The 16,046-nt window shown below is 36.5% G+C and overlaps 1 protein-coding gene across 9 annotated transcripts in view; it reads right to left on the bottom strand.

The window, feature by feature from the left end:
- The window catches only part of TRIM37 (tripartite motif containing 37), a 246,306-nt gene that overhangs the window by 135,915 nt on the left and 94,345 nt on the right, over positions 1-16,046 (bottom strand). For all 9 annotated transcript variants that reach the window (XM_081270428.1, XM_081270433.1, XM_081270435.1 and 6 more), the window contains exons 19-22: positions 9,239-9,547; positions 7,065-7,193; positions 6,568-6,757; positions 4,427-4,545 (exon numbers count right to left, since the gene is read on the bottom strand). In XM_081270428.1, coding sequence (XP_081126554.1) covers positions 4,427-4,545; positions 6,568-6,757; positions 7,065-7,193; positions 9,239-9,547 — 747 coding nt within the window. The remainder of the gene's footprint in view (positions 1-4,426; positions 4,546-6,567; positions 6,758-7,064; positions 7,194-9,238; positions 9,548-16,046) is intronic.

Raw genomic sequence — 16,046 nt, 5'->3', positions numbered from 1 at the left:
AAGTGAGACTGGCAAAGCTAAAGATGGAAAAAACACCCCATGAATTCTTGATGACATTGAGCAGCTAACCCAAAACTGCCCCACCAGTTATACATGACTCCTTGTTGGGAGAGTTCTTTCTAAATCAAGAGAGTTAGCTTTCATTATCATTTAAGTTGGCTGCTTTACTTTTTGGTAACTTTTGTTTAAAATATTATAATAAATTATCCTAACAGTTATCCTCCCAAGAGTCAAGCCATCACACTTTGTGTGACTCATTTCTCTTAGCTAGGCTGCTAGCAAGATTTTTATGTGGTATGCCAAGTCTTTTTTACTCTGGGTAAGTGTTTTGCACACCCCTGACTTAAAGAAAAGCTATGTGTGCTACTGCAGCAGGAACTTATAGCCTCGAGTTTTACATAGAACAGGAAAGAAACTAGCCTACTTATAAAAATTCTATAGATTACCAACTGGGGAGGGGGAGACTTTTCAGTATCAGAACATTAAATAGAAGATAACTAAAACAAGCTTGTCCCATATGGTCCCAGTTAGAAAGGAAAAGGCCTGTTTATGGCTGTCATTTCTAAGAAAAAGTGTTACATTTTACTGACACTTGAGAGACTATTTTAGTAGTCCAAAATTCCTAGCCAGTAACAAAACGATGTCTTACTTTAAAGTTTCTTCAGATAGCTTTCTTTTCAAGAAAGTGAATAACCCACAGTGATATGGCACAGAACATTTTCTCTATGTACTTGGCACAAATAAAAAGCTTGTTTTTTTTTTTTTCCTAAATATGGATATAAGAAAATCCCACTCAACTGTCTACCAAGACTTTAGGTGTGAAAAATAAAGGTTTCCTGAGAACGGGCTCCTGCTGATGACAGAATAATATCCACAGCAGTGAGCAAGGCCCTACTCTCCTCTACAAACAAAGCAGATTTGTTCATGAAGCTATTTTTGTCTACTGTACTCCCCTCTTCCAGCCTCATCAGTTAGTTGTTTTCTTATTGTCTATCCTGGGGCTCCAGTGGTAAACAAGCTATTTAGATACCAATGAACTTCAAAGGTATATAGTTCTGTATCACTTGTTTTCATTAAAAGTATTTTTATTGGTTCTATATCACTTTTGATTTGCATATTTACAGAGATCTTTCTAAGAACTCTTAATTGAGCTCTTAGAGCTTTTTATCACATTCCTTAAATAAAGATAAAACGTGTTATTGAGGAAGCACTTAGCTCTAAATCCCATTTGAATAATCAGGTGCTTTAAAAAAAAAAACCAACTTGGAAAATGTACTGCAGATCCTAAATGCAGCCATCCTAAACACAATCCTAAATGTGGCCTATATATACCTGTCTCTACTTTTGGATAAGCAGTAGATTCACTTTAAATATGAAATAAAGTGGATGCCAAGGGGAAGTGGTGCATGACTATAATCCTAGCAAGTCGGAAGGCTAAGGCAGAAGAATTGGAAGCTCAAGGCCAGCCTTAGCAATTTAGTGAGGCCCTGTCTCAAAATAAAGAACAAAAAGAATGACTGTGGAAGTAGTTCAGGGTAAAACGCTCATGGGTTCAATACCCAATTAAAAAAAAAAAAGAAAGAAAGAAAAAGAAATTGATGTCAAATGCTTTGTATTTTCCATTTGAACTATCTATTTACACACAAAAAAAATGCTAAGATAATGTTTATGAGTTGGAGGCTGAAATTAAAGAGGTTCAAGTAGTCTCTCACCTAGATTATTTAACAAGCTTAAGTTTTCCTGTCCCTAATTCCACACACCCCCTCCCCAGCTACAAAATCCATTCTCCATACTGCAACCAGAGTAAAATTTCTAACCACAATTTTATTGTATCACCTCTTGCTTAAGAACCAAAGACAAAGGCAAAGATTATATAATTTATTCATGATCTCGCCTCTACTACTACTCTGTCCTCATTTTTGGTAGTCTTCACTTGGCTAATTTTCACTTATTCCTTTGGGTGAGCTTTCCAAGGGTACCTAGGGACTAGGTCAGTAGAGAGGTGAAAGTTATGAGCACTGACTCTAGGTTTAAATTTCACCTCTTTCAATGACTAATTCTCTGACTTTGGACAATTTAAGTTGCACCTCTAGGCTTCACTTTATTTACTTGTAAAATCAGGATAATAAAAGTAACTACCATGCAAAGCTATTCTGAGAATAGCATAGGATAATAATGGTAAAGTCATGAGCAGTCTTGGGAGCATAGTAAGGACTTAATAAATGTTATCTTCTTTTATTATTATTATTGCAATGTACCTCTTCTTTGAGCTCCCTATACACCCTTATCACAGCACTCATTATTCTGTATTATAAATGACTACTAGCTAGTCTCTCCAACACTTAACCAGTGGTTTTCACTGTTCTCCCTGCTCTATCCCCCACCACACGCATCCAGCGTGTGTGAGAATTACAACTTGATCTCATTAGTAACTGTGGCACATTCTGGCAAGTGATGCTCAAGGAGTATCACCCCTAATTGAGTTATTCAGTTTAACTAGTTGGAATAAAGACGATTTTGCCTCCCAAGGAATACTTGGTAAATTCTTTAGACAGTTTGGGTTGTAACTGGACAGAAGTACTACTGGCACCTAGTGGTTAAAAGCTGAAGAAGCTGCTAAAGTATCCTACAACACAAAAAATAGCTTTCCTATAACAAAAGAATTATGAGATCCAAAATGTCAATAATGCTGAGATAGAAGAACTCTGATTTAGATAATAGATTCAGGACTATTTTACTATCAGCATCAAATACAATGTCAGGCAAATTAGAAGCATTTCATAAAATGATGTATGAAAAAGATTAGTTTATAATCCCAGTACATGCTGTAAAAGAATTTAATATGCTACAATTTATAACCAGTGTATAAACACATGGAAAGCAACTGATCTCCACAGGTTCTTTATAAAGATAATAAGTCATAATATATTCTTAATGTTTTAACAATCACCACATCAATTCACAAATCCTTTCCATTTAATCTCTTCTACTGAAATACTGCTGTCCATTGCAGGAGCACCATCTAAGAGGGAAAACAAAGATGGGTGCAATGACGCATATCTGTAATCCCAGAGATTCTCCAGGCTGAGGCAAGAGAAATCACAAGTTCAAGGCCAGCATCAGCAATTTAGCATTGCCCTAAGCAAGTCAGTGCAACCTTGTTCTACATTTGTCAAAATAAAATTCAAAAGGGCTGGGGAAGCGCCCCTGGGGGTTCAATTCCCAGTACCAAAAAAATAAAAAATAAATAAAGAAAGAAAAAAGCACCACATAAAACAGGAAGACCAGGACATTTAATGTTCTTTAACTGAAAAACCTGAGAGTTCTACCACTTACAATTCTCTCACAGGGCAGCTAAATGCAGAAGTTGGAACCTGTATATATGCTTTGAGCTACAACGCATCAATCACTGAAATTCAAGTGAGTGCAAAGGGGAAGGTGACATTTCTACTGAGAAATGAAAAAAATTCAATGCCAAATATTAAGAAAGCTGACATTCTTTTCTGATAACATACAAAAACACAGCAAAGGCAATACACATAGCCTTATTTCACATACCTTCTGTTACCTAAAATAACAAAATGTCTTCTATACTTTTAGATTAAGAATAATGAACTTGGAAGAACATGCAAAAGAAACATTAGAATGTGTGACAGAATAAGCTGGCAGAGTTGAGGCTGATGAACATAAGGAATTTTAAAAATAATTAAAGCTTGGGGCTAGGGTTGTGGCTCAGTGGTAGAGCGCTTGCCTAGCACACATGAGGTACTGGGTCTGATACTCAGCATATATAAAATAAATAAATAAAATAAATCTACAATTTAAAAAATATTTAAAAAATAATTAGAGCTTGGAATGCTTCTATAAGAAAAGCAAAGTAGGCGGGGGATGTAGCTCAGTTGGTAGAGAACTTACCTACAATGCATAGGTCCTGGGTTCAATCCCCAGCAATTACTCCCATCCCCCACCCCACCCTAAAAAAGACAAAGCAATCTACAGACATCAGTCAAGACTGACTTCAAAAGACAAAGATTTAAAACTTACTATTCTAATTAGTTACTTTAGGGCACATGTTTCTTATAAGACTGTGAACATATCTAATTCATACTTGCATACCTAGCAAAAATTCAATGTGTGGCATTGTATTTATTGATGGAACAGACGAACTCTGTAGATTTTCCTCCTGTAAATGACTCTTTTAGTCAGTTACATCCTTATATTTAGTAAATTATCCATTTTGCCTTCCACTGTGCTTAATGTCCTAGTAAGTCAAAATCAGTGGTACAATGAATGTTGTGTTCAGATCAAAAATGTCACATAGATCTCAGTAACATTTTTACTAAACCAACCACTACTTACCACCACAGTTACCACTACAGCCACCAAAAGAGTCAGTATTTCTGCTTTCTGCCTAATTATGCCTTACCTTCATCAGGGGCAGCTGAAGCTCCTTCAGGTATTATAGGTTGTAATTCCCCAGTTTCAGAATTATTTTCCAAATCAGACATGGGCATTCCTTCCAGGCGACCTCCTTTAGCATTAGCCCTCAAGAAGGGAGAAAACAACTTGATATTTTCACATAACTAGTAACTGAAACAATAATCTATATTTACTTCTCATCCTGAAATTGAGCTCCCAAACGAGTAGAGTATAGGACACATGCACTAATGTTGAATACTAAACTTCAAATTTTATTTATAAAATTTCATTAATGATTTACAATGAAAGATTATGAGGTGGTCAATTGTATTAATGTAAATTCCTGGTTGTGATACTGTACTGAAACTTCTGCAAAATGTTATTGACAAAACAGAATAAGTTATGCAGAATGTCTCTGTATTATTTCTTTCAACTGTGTGTAAATTTATAATCAATTAAAAACAAATATAAACAATAGTTCTAAATAATATGTTCTGACTAATATGGAAATAGTTTAGAGACAGTACTGAGAAAATAAGGTAATAAAAAAGTTGTACCTGAGTCACAGTTGTTCAAATATACATCAAAACTGAGAAGACACAAAGTAAGAAGAGCAGGGATGTGTGTGGGCATGGAATTGGAAAACTAGGCTGATGGGAGATAAAGATGAGAAAATTTTCACTTTTTTCCCCCTTTTCATTTTGGATCACTTAATATTAGTATTTAAACTATTTGTTACACAACTCTAAATCAAGGAGGGAAAAATTCTGAAGAGCACCCATGTAAACCAGCAGATAAAATTCACTGTAAAAGGTGAATTATAGGGCTGGGGTTGTGGCTCAGTGACAGAGCGCTTGCCTCGTACATGTAAGGCATTAGGTTCGATCCTCAACACCACATACAAATAAAAAAACAAAGGTATTGTATCCATGTATAACTAAAAAAATATTTTTAAAAAAGTTGAATTATAGTTAGCTGCAGGCATTTGTATAGGAAACTTGGGGGGTACTATGTTCATGTGCATTTAATCTTGATAACTAAAAGCAGATACAAATACCTCTGTAACAATATATTAAAGCTAGTTGCAGCTTTAATCTAAAAGGAATATATAGGTAGGTAATAGGGAAAACACCAGTAAACACCTTTCTACTTCTGAAATGTGAGCTTAAAAGAAATGAAACTACCAGCTAGCCAGGCACAGTGGTGTACCCTGTAATGCCAGCTATTTAGAAGGCTGAGGCAAGAGAATCACAACTTTGAGGCCCTGGGCAACTCAGCAAGAACTTGCCTCGAAATAAAAAGTAAAAAGGGTTAGGGAGAAGAAGAAGAAAAAAAAAAAGTGGGGGTGGGGGGACTAGAGATGGGGCTCAGTGATAGAGTGTCTATGTTTAATCCCAGTACTGAAGTAAGCTTCTTGAGTTGAATGGGGTTATAGGTGTGGGGAAACATGCCCACCTCAAAAGTCTTTTCAAAGTCTCCAAGATAGAATTAGTCCATCATTTAAATTCAGAAATGTATTTAATATATATAGAAACAGATCAGCAGATGGTTATTTATGACTCATCTCAAAGTTTAACTGACATGGGATGTGAAATTTGGTTTCCTCATAGAGAAATAAAGGTATTGATTACCATATATCCTTTGGAGATATTTCAACTATAAGTTTTGAGGATGCTTTCATAGGATAGTAAAAAGCTTAAAGTAGAAAGTAAAAGTAAAAAAGTAAAAAAGCTTCAAGTAACTTTAGCTTAAAGTAGAAAAGCAGTGTTAAAATAAGATTTCTGGAAGTGCTCTGTTCTATACATGAGATATACCTGTGATGCATAATACAGCCCATCAAAAATGTCTTTGAAAGGTGTGGAATAGATTTAAATATATACATAGACCCCTCACCAGAGTTCATTCAGGTTATACATCACTGTTATCCTAACTTCAGTGAAAATAAGTTCCAACATATTTAACTCGAACTTCTGGTCCTATTTCATCCCATTAAAAAAAAAGGAGATGGCAGCAGCAAGGTCTATAATTATTTAAAAGTTAGATTTTAATGAAATAACTTTTTTGCCCATTAAAAAACTAACCAAGAAATTAATTTTGTTCATTATGAGGCAGACTTAAAGTTCCAAACAACGAAAGAACTTAACTTACCCCAAGGTGACCATTTTCCTTCTTTTCTCGACAGTGGGTAAGCCACTGAAAACTGCAACCACAACTGCATCTGAATCTAAAGTTTTACACTGCCGGTCTTCGGTTTTTGGCAGAATATCACTTATGATGCCATGTGTCAAGGCTCGAGGAGAATTGTGCCTGCTCCCAGACTGAGAGCTTCCTGGGGAGCCTTCAAAAAAGAAAGAAGGCAAATAAACATGGAAATTCTTAGATTAGTTTTCAAATGTACATGTAGCAAGATTTCCTAAACAAAAACATCAAGTCTTTCTGATGCCAGGTGCTTAAATAAAAGGAGTTCAGGATATACAGTCAAATGATAACATTTACTTAAGGGTCTGTTCTGTGGTGAGATCAAAAAGCTTCAAATACACCTAAACATTTTTGGTGCCTTTCAAGGTCCAAAGTTACATACTAGTATCAACTTCCAATAACCGATATCTACCAATGAAATTATATTCTTAACTCCCCAAATTTACCTTCAGACAAAGTCTGACAATCTCCCTTTGAGCGGCTATTTTCCCCAGAGTCCACTGCTCTTCGAAGTGAAAGACTACCTGCAACACTGGACCGAGCTGGCTTGGGTGAATTATTCTTCTTATTTGTGGCTGCCAAGACATTTAGAAACATTTTTTGAATATGATCAAATAACACAAAATATACTACCTAGTCAGTCAGAGAAAGGTTTAATTTTACCATGCAAGGAAGCTTTTCTGTCTATACTGTCCAAAAATAAACAGGGTACTTTTGTAGTTCTAACTAATTTATTTGAAATTCTATAACAAAAGTATTCCTATTTTATTGTTTATGGTGTAGAATCTTAACTTACATTAACCATGGACCTCACAAGAAAAAAATATACGTTTCTCAACGAAGAAACAAAAGTATAATCCCCAAATACTTGGAAATTGTTAAAATATTATTGGATTAAAATCAGAGCCGGGAGTGGTGGCACATGCCTATGTATGTCTAATAAAGGACACAATAAATGGTAGGCTGAACAATATCAAATTGCTGTTTTTGTGGTTTAAAAACAGTTGCACATTGACAATTTCATTTGGTTCAACCTCTATTAATCAGCTCAAAAATAAAAGTGTGTAAATATGGAAATTTGATTTTTTAAAAATGAGTTTATAAAGAAGGGATTCTTTAGGCCAGGTAGAGTGGCATGTGCCTATAATTCCCGAAGCTCAGGAGGCTGAGAAAAGAGGATCAAAAATCAGAGGCCAGCCTAAATAATGTAGCAAGGTCAGCCTCAGATACTTAAAAGATCCGTCTCAAAATAAAAAATAAAACAGGCTGGGAATGTAGTTCAGTGGTAAACCATCTCTGGGTTCAAGTACCTGAAGAACCCCACTCCTCTAACCAAAAAAACAAAACAAAAGAAAAAAAGAGAATGGATTCTTCAGAACGCATATTCCATTCATTTGGGGAAAAATAATCATCAAATTTAACTTGGACACCACCATATGTAAAACTAATTATATATGAACTCATTTCCTAAATGTAAAATAAGAAAAAAAAGTACAAGAAAGTAGGCTTACTTTTATATGCCTGGAGTTAAAAATGCCTTCCAAATAAAATAAAATTTTACATCTTTATGATTACCAGGAGGAAAAATGGCAACGGGGAGATATATTTGCAAAATTTGTTAATAAAGGGCTTTCACCAAAGTCCATCCAAAAAGCAGTATTTTTTCCCCCTTATATCAGTACATTGTTGGATAAAATCTGCCAATTCCTTGAATACAAGGTGAGACTGGGTATTTTTTTCAATTTTTTTTTTTTTGCCTTTTTGTACTTTTTGCACACCTGTAATCCAGCAACCCAAGAAGCTAAAGCAAGAAGATCTCAAATTCAAGGACAGCCTCAGCAATTTAGTGAGACTCTAAGCAACTTAGCAAGATCCTATCTCAACAAATAAAAAGCGCTGAGGATGTGGCTAAGTGGTTAAGGACCCCTGTGTTCAATCCCCAATCAACGTAAAACTCAAAATCCTTACTGAGGTCTTACAAGACCCTACCTTATTTAAATCTCGCCTACTTTCTGACTCAATTTCTTACTAATCTCCCTTGTTTTATGCACCCTATTCAGCCACATTGGTCTTCAACTCTTTCAACATGCAAAGTGAATCCTGTGCCAATAATTTTGCATTTTCTGATCTGTTTATCCAGAAAACTCCTTCCCCCAGATGTTTAAGTGGTTGTCACCCTCTCAAAACCTTCAGGTCTCAATTCAAATGTTTCCCCCTCAAATATTTCCTCTGGCTACCTTAATCAAAGTAACACATTCCTCATTTACGATACCCATCCCAATCCTCTGTTGTTTCCTTCACAGCAATCCAATTATCTTACCAAATCAAATTATCCTAACTTAAAAAAAAAAAAAGCTTAATGTCTTATTCCCGTCACTAGAATGCAAGATCCATGAAATTAACGTTTTGTCCCTTATCAGTAAACAGAATAAGAAATCAAGAACTATTAGCTCTATTATATAATAAAAAATATGGAGAATTCAATTTTGGATGGGAGAAAAAGTCTGCATGTATTTGTTGTCTTAATTAATTTGAAGAGAGAAGTTTACATATTATTATCCTGAAAATAATCAGTCTTCCAGTTTCTCAAATAATATGAAGAAAGGAACATTTTACTTACGATTTCGTATGTAACAGCTAGCAACTGATGACTTTGCCAGGAGCTCCATTCCCAAATCCTGTAATCTGCCAGAGTTTTCAATGCCACAAGCAGCCAGAGCTGCCTGGTCAGCAGAAAAAAGGTTCGTCTGCATATCTCCAGAAGCAGCACTGCTAGTTTTTATTTCTGAAAGTGTATTCTTTACATCAGTTTTCATATATCGAACTTCAGCCATTTGAGTTTTGAGTCTTTTTAACATCTTTAAATCAGAGGGCACTCGCCACATTGCCTGCTGCTTCCTTTGGTCTTTATCTTTTCGAGAATATGACGCTTCAGAGACAAAGGGACAAATCATGTTAATATAAATTTTAACATTCATGACATCATTTCATACCACAAATATATGCAATTTTGATGTGTAATAAAATAAGCTAAAGTGCTTTAGTTAGTATCAAAAAAGAAAGACATTAAATGGTATTATTAAGGATAGATACACACATCCTAACTTTATTCACACCTACAAAGTTGCAGCCGAGGCTCATTATAATCACGCAACTCGCAAGTATAAATGCTGCCATACTGCTTTCTCCTTTATACTTCTCTACTTTTCTCAAATTCTCTGCAGTGTTTTTAGTATGTTCATAATTGAAAAAATGAAAAAGAAAAACCTAGAAGCCACTTTTGTCAAATCTGCCATACATATATTAATCTGTGTGTGTGTGTGTGTGTGTGTGTGTGTTCTAACTGAATTTAAAAAGTTTGCTTCACTATTAGATATACCTGGTAAGTACCACAGAACATAATAAAAAAAAAATTACAATCACTGAATTAGGATAGTGTTTTCTTTCTTCCCAGAGAAAATTACTATAGTTGTTTTTAGTTTCTTCTCCCTCTACCCAAATATTAAAAAATACAAACAAAGGAGATATATACTTCTGTTATACTGCAGGAAGGAAAAGAGGTTAAAAAAAAATGGTACCAGGGATTGAACCCTGAAGTGCCTAATCACTAAGCCACACCCCCAGCTCTTTGATTTTATTTTGAGACAGGGTCTCACTAAGTTGCTTAGTCCCTCACTAAATTGCTGAGGCTGGCTTTGAACTTTTAATCCTCCTGCCTCAAACTCCCAAGCCACTGGGATTAAGCCTTTTGGTTTTCTTGTGATATTCTTGCCTCTTCTCTCATAATAAGACAACTGCCACAATTCCAGTTATCATGTATCATGGGACTATGTCACTAGCAGGAAGTAAAAGACAAGGTAGAGAAGAAACATTATTCCTGCAACCTAAAATCTTTTGGTAAGGCAGAGGTGGACTTCAAAATTAAGTTCTTAAGTCAAAGAACACTAGCCTGGCACAGTGGCACATGCCTACAGTTACAGCTACTGGGGAGGCTGAGGCAGGAGGATCACAGCTCAGAATTTTTGACGACAGTCTGGGAAACACAGCAAGACTTGTTATTTAAAAAAAAAAAAAAGTCCAGTGTAGTAGTGCATACCTGCAATTCTAGCTACTTGGAAATTTCTGAGACAGGAAAACCAAGTTAAAAACCAGCCAGGAGGATTTAGGAAAACCTTATCTCAAAATAAATATAAAAAAGGGCTGGAAATGTAGCTCAGTGTATGTACTCTGGGTTCAAACCTCAGCATAGCACAAAAACAAAAAACAAAATACCCAAGTCAAATTAAAAAACAGCAAGCCAGGCACAGTGGTATATACCTATAGTCCCAGTAATTTGTGAGGTTGACACAAGAGGATTCCAAATTCAAGGCCAACCCTAGCAATTTCGGCCCTAAGCAACTCAGTGAGACTTTGTCTCAAAAAAATAAAAAAGGCTGGGAATGTGACTCAAAGACAAAGTGCCCCTAGGTTCAATCCCCAGTACAAAAACAAAACCTGGGGGCCTACATGTAACCTACTAGACAAAAAACAAATTCCTTATTAGCAGAAATAAAAAACCAGCTTAGATAATGCTACAAGAAGAAAAACACTAAAAGGGGGCCGTGGTTGCAGCTCAGTGGTAGAGCATTTGCCTGGCTGCCTGCTTTCCAGCTTTGGGGCCTGTCTCTTGGCAATCAGCCAGGAGGCAGTGCTGTGGGCAGTTGTAGGGCGTGGCTGCCTGCTTCCTGGTCTTGAGGCTGCACAAGTGGCTGGGAGGGCTCCTGGCAATCAGCCAGTAGGCGGTGCTGTGGGCCGGTGATTCTTCTGTCCTTGTGGACTGCTCCAGCCTTCCCTTACAGACTATGGGGTAGGTGTGCTCCACCTCTCTGACCTTTATTCTGATTGGCTCCTGTGCAGTATATAAGCTGTGTGTACTTCCTTATTAAAGGAGATCCTGCTTTGACTGTTCTCCCTGGCATGTCTGATTGTCCTCCTGGGAGGGAGGGTTGGGGTGGACGGCCAGTTGACCTTTACCTTTCTTGGCTCGTCCTGGTCTGGGCTGCTTTTCCCGCTTCTCCCGCTGGTCAGGAGGAGAGGGGGGGTGGCTAAAAACTTCGACAGGAAAACAGTAAAAGGGGGCCTTGGTTGCAGCTCAGTGGTGGAGCGTTTGCCTAGCATGTGTGAAGAAGTGGGTTCGATACCTGGCACCACATAAAAATAAAAACAAATAAAATAAAGGTATTATGTCCATCTACAACTAAAAAAAACAAACCTAAAAGGTAAACATTGTGGTTGGCCCAATAGCCACCCCCCCCCCCAAACCCCCTATCTCTGCCTTGCCAAAAAATCTTGATAGTAAAAACTTTGTTCTCCAGGTTGCGGGGGGGAAAAAGGTTTCTTCTCTACCTTGTCTTTTACTTACTGCTAGTGACATATTCTCGTGATACATGATACTTGGAACTGCGGCAATTGTTTTATTACCATGACAGAAGAGGCAAGAATATCACAGGAAAACCATCCAATGCCCTGCTTCAATATACCTGATGAACCTGAAATCACCCACCTCCAGAATTAGCATGCATGATAATTAAGTGCCTTAATTATTTAAGCTGACATTTAGTAGCATTTTGTTACTTACAATTGAAAACATTCATAACAGAACATGACTAGAGATTTTAAAATGCCAGGATTTGGTTTCAGATCTATCATTTAGTTACTATAACCTTCTATAAATTATCAACTTCTTTGAGTCCATTTGCTTATTCTTATAATGAATGCAATATACAGCATCACAGTTATTGGGAGGCTCAGAAGATTCAAAGTTTGTGAAAAAATACTCTGCAACATTGTTCCCATCTAGTCCATTATTCATCAAAATGCTAGAGAAGTTTTTTAAAGCCCAAATCAGATTATTACTTTTTGCTTAGAATTCTTAACATGGCATTCTATAGTAGTTAGGAAGGTACTGACATGGCACACCAGACATTCACCTAATTCTACCTTATTTGTCAATGGCTTTATCTTCTACCTCTACTCACAACGTAACTCTAGCTTTTGGAGTTACAGGTTGAGAATCCCTTATCCAAAATGCTCAGGACCAAGCCAGGAATTGTGGCGCATATGTAATCATAGCTACTCAGGAGATTGAGGCAGGAGGACCTCAAGCTTGAGACCACCCTCAGCAACTTAGTGAGGTCCTAAGCAAACTTAGCAAAGACTCTTGTCTCAAAAAATAAAAGGACTGGAATGTAGCTTGAACCCAAAGTGCCCTTGGGTCAATGTCTAGTACAAAAGAAAAGAATCCCTAAACCAGAAATGTTTCAGATTCTGGAATATTTCCGCAGATTTAGATTCCTAACCCACAAAACTGATATTCAAAATATGAAATCCAACATCATGTCAGTACTCAAAAAGTTTTGGATTTTGGAGCATTTCAGATTGCAGGATTAGGAATGCTAAACTTATACTTGCAACTCTGATATATGACCCATGTTCACACCCACTTCCATTCTTTTCATTGCCTAGTCCCTTTACTCATCAGATATAATCTAAAATATCTCCTTCTTCAGACACCTGTACCAACTACACACCTCCTCACAAGTTAATTCTTACCCAAATTTGTATACTCTATAGATTATAGAGTAGAACAGCAATCTATAATCTATAGAGTAGAACAGCAATCTTATAGCTTTGAATGCTAAGCACCCATTTCTTAAAATCTACCACTAAGATATACCTAAAATAGAGAAAACAAATCAATAGAATATACACAATTTAAAGGTGGATATTAAATCCCTTCATATTTTAGGTTAAAAATGTTTTCTGAACAAAATATTTGTGGCTCCCCCTCCCACTCCACATCTACATGGACAAATAGGAAAATCTTAATCCATGTGGTTCTGTTTATTTTTACTATGAAATGATTAAGGATGGAGTTAGGGATATAAGTAAAAATCCTAAAAAGTAAAATACAAAAAGACACAGACAAACTCCCATGATAAGATAATAAGTCATAAACATTTACTGAGCCTGTCTTAAATGCTAGGCATTATAAAGGGCAGGGGATACAACAATGAATAAGATAAACCCCTAATCTTTACCCTCCAAAACTCACAATCCATCCGGAAAAAGTGAAATCAGTTTCGGTACTACCTAAGTGCAAAGACAGGAAAGTGTACATTGCTTTGGGACTAATAACTAACAACTCAAAGTTCTCACTCTGCCAATAAGACTTTTTGAATGTGCTAAGCTATAAAGTTAATTAAAAGTGAATCTCATTGATACTTCTTTCACATCAGTTGCTTATGGCTTTCACAAAGGACAATTATCCATAGCTTTTCCTCCACACTTCATATCTGTCAATGATGCCACCCTTCTCCTCGTCACCTAAGGTCCTTCAGTCCTCTTGATCACATTCCAATTAGTTACCAAGCCCTATAAACACTAAATTCCACAAATTTTAAATAGTATCACTGCCATGTTATAAGTAAAATCTTAATTTAAAATGGCCTCATTTAGTATTCCCTAGAGGAAGAAAGAATCTTTTTTCTGGGGGTGGGGGAGAATCACACCTATAACCTTTGAATGCTAAGCACCCATTTCACTCTACCACCAAGCTATACCATATACCTCCCAAAGGGAAATTTTTATTGTAAAGAGTCTTAAAACTTTATCCCAAGTCCACATATTTTAAAGTATATGACTGAGTAAATAAATAAAAATGTAAGAATTTGCCCTCTCTTTCTAGGAATGATTTAAATAAACCCCTAAACAGACCCTCATTAAACTTTCATTTCTCATAGGTTTCTCAGCATTGTCAGCTTTCTAAAATATACTTTCAATCAACCCGTTCCTAAAATGAAACAATAGCTCTCTACTACCCACTATGAATAAACTCCTCAGACTAGCATGAAAGGCCTTCCACAGAATGAACCCAGCTTGACTTTCTAATTCTACTTAGCACATATAGCTTAAAATCTGATTCAATCAGATTATCTGACACCTTTTAAAAATGCTCCTTTTAAAGCACAGTGGTCAGCAACTTAGTGAGACTCTGTCTCAAAATTTAAAAAATAAAAAGGACTGGGATGAGGCCCATTTGTAAAATACCTCTGGGTTCAATCCCAAGGACCCCAAACAAAACAACTGCCCCCCCACACACACACACAAACAGGGGCTTTCAGTTAGTCTGACACATAATTGATGTTCATTAACTTTATGTGTTGAAATAAAGAGTATATAAATGGAGGAGGGAGAATAGAAGTTCACTGGATTAGACAAAGGGTAATGAAGGGAAGGGATGGGAGATAGGATTAAGAAACACAGTAGATATACTCAAACGACTTAAAATCAGCGTACTACAGGGACACAGCCACATCAATGTTTACATCAGCACAATTCACGATAGCTAAACTGTGGAGCCAACCTAGATGCCCTTCAGTGGATGAATGGATAAAAAAAATGTGACATACATACACAATGGAATTTTACTCAGCGATAAAAAAGAATAAATTCATTGCATTTGCAGGTAAATGGATGGCATTGGAGAAGATAATGCTAAGTGAAGTTAGCCAATCCCAGAAACACAAATGCCGAATGTTTTCTCTAATATAAGTAGGCTGATTCATAGTGGGGTAGGGAGGGGGAGCACAGGAGGAATAGACAGAGGGGTGGGAGGAGAAGGGAGGGGGCAGGGGGTTAGCAAGGATGGTGGAATGTGATAGACATCATTATCCAAAGTACATGTATGAAGACACCAATCAGTGTCAACATACTTTATATATAACCACAGATATGAAAAATTGTGTATATGTGTAATAAGAATTGTAATGCATTCTGTCATTTTTTAAAAAATCAATTTACAAAAAGCAAAAAAAAAGAAACACCGTAGAATGAATTAGAAATAACTGTTCTATGTTCATATATGAATACACGACACGTAAAACTCCACATTATGTACAACCACAGCAATGAGATCCTAACTAAAATAAGTTATACTCCATGTATGTATAATGTATGTCAAAATACACTCTACCCTCATATCCAAAAGAAATTTAAAATTTTTTTAAAAACAAAGTACACAAAGAATCAAAATAAACCTCGAAGTCCAAGCAAGCCTTTTAACAAAGATAAAGTTGGATCTTTTTGTAACACTAGCTTTCATTAGCCTTCCCTCAGAGATGGGTTATTTTTATTTGGCTTCTATTACTCTGTTCTCTTGACTTTATTTCTGTCCAAAAGTTTCTGCTTGGCTCATCTTTCTCACACTCAGTAAAAACAGATGTTCATTAGGATTAGGTACCTCCAGGCTGGGGATGTAGCTCAGTGGTAGAGAGCTTACCTAGCAAGTGCCAGGCCTTGGTTTGATCCCCAATACCATCTCCAACCGTATACATATAAAATGATATGTCCCTGGCTTTCTTCTCTTCTCTTCCTTCTTGTTCAGTACT

Source organism: Spermophilus citellus (genome assembly GCF_964194105.1).
Source record: "Spermophilus citellus genome assembly, chromosome: 17".
Lineage (NCBI taxonomy): Eukaryota > Metazoa > Chordata > Mammalia > Rodentia > Sciuridae > Spermophilus > Spermophilus citellus.
The sequence above is the reverse complement of the archived record's forward strand: the minus strand, read 5'-3'. Positions and strand labels throughout refer to the sequence as shown.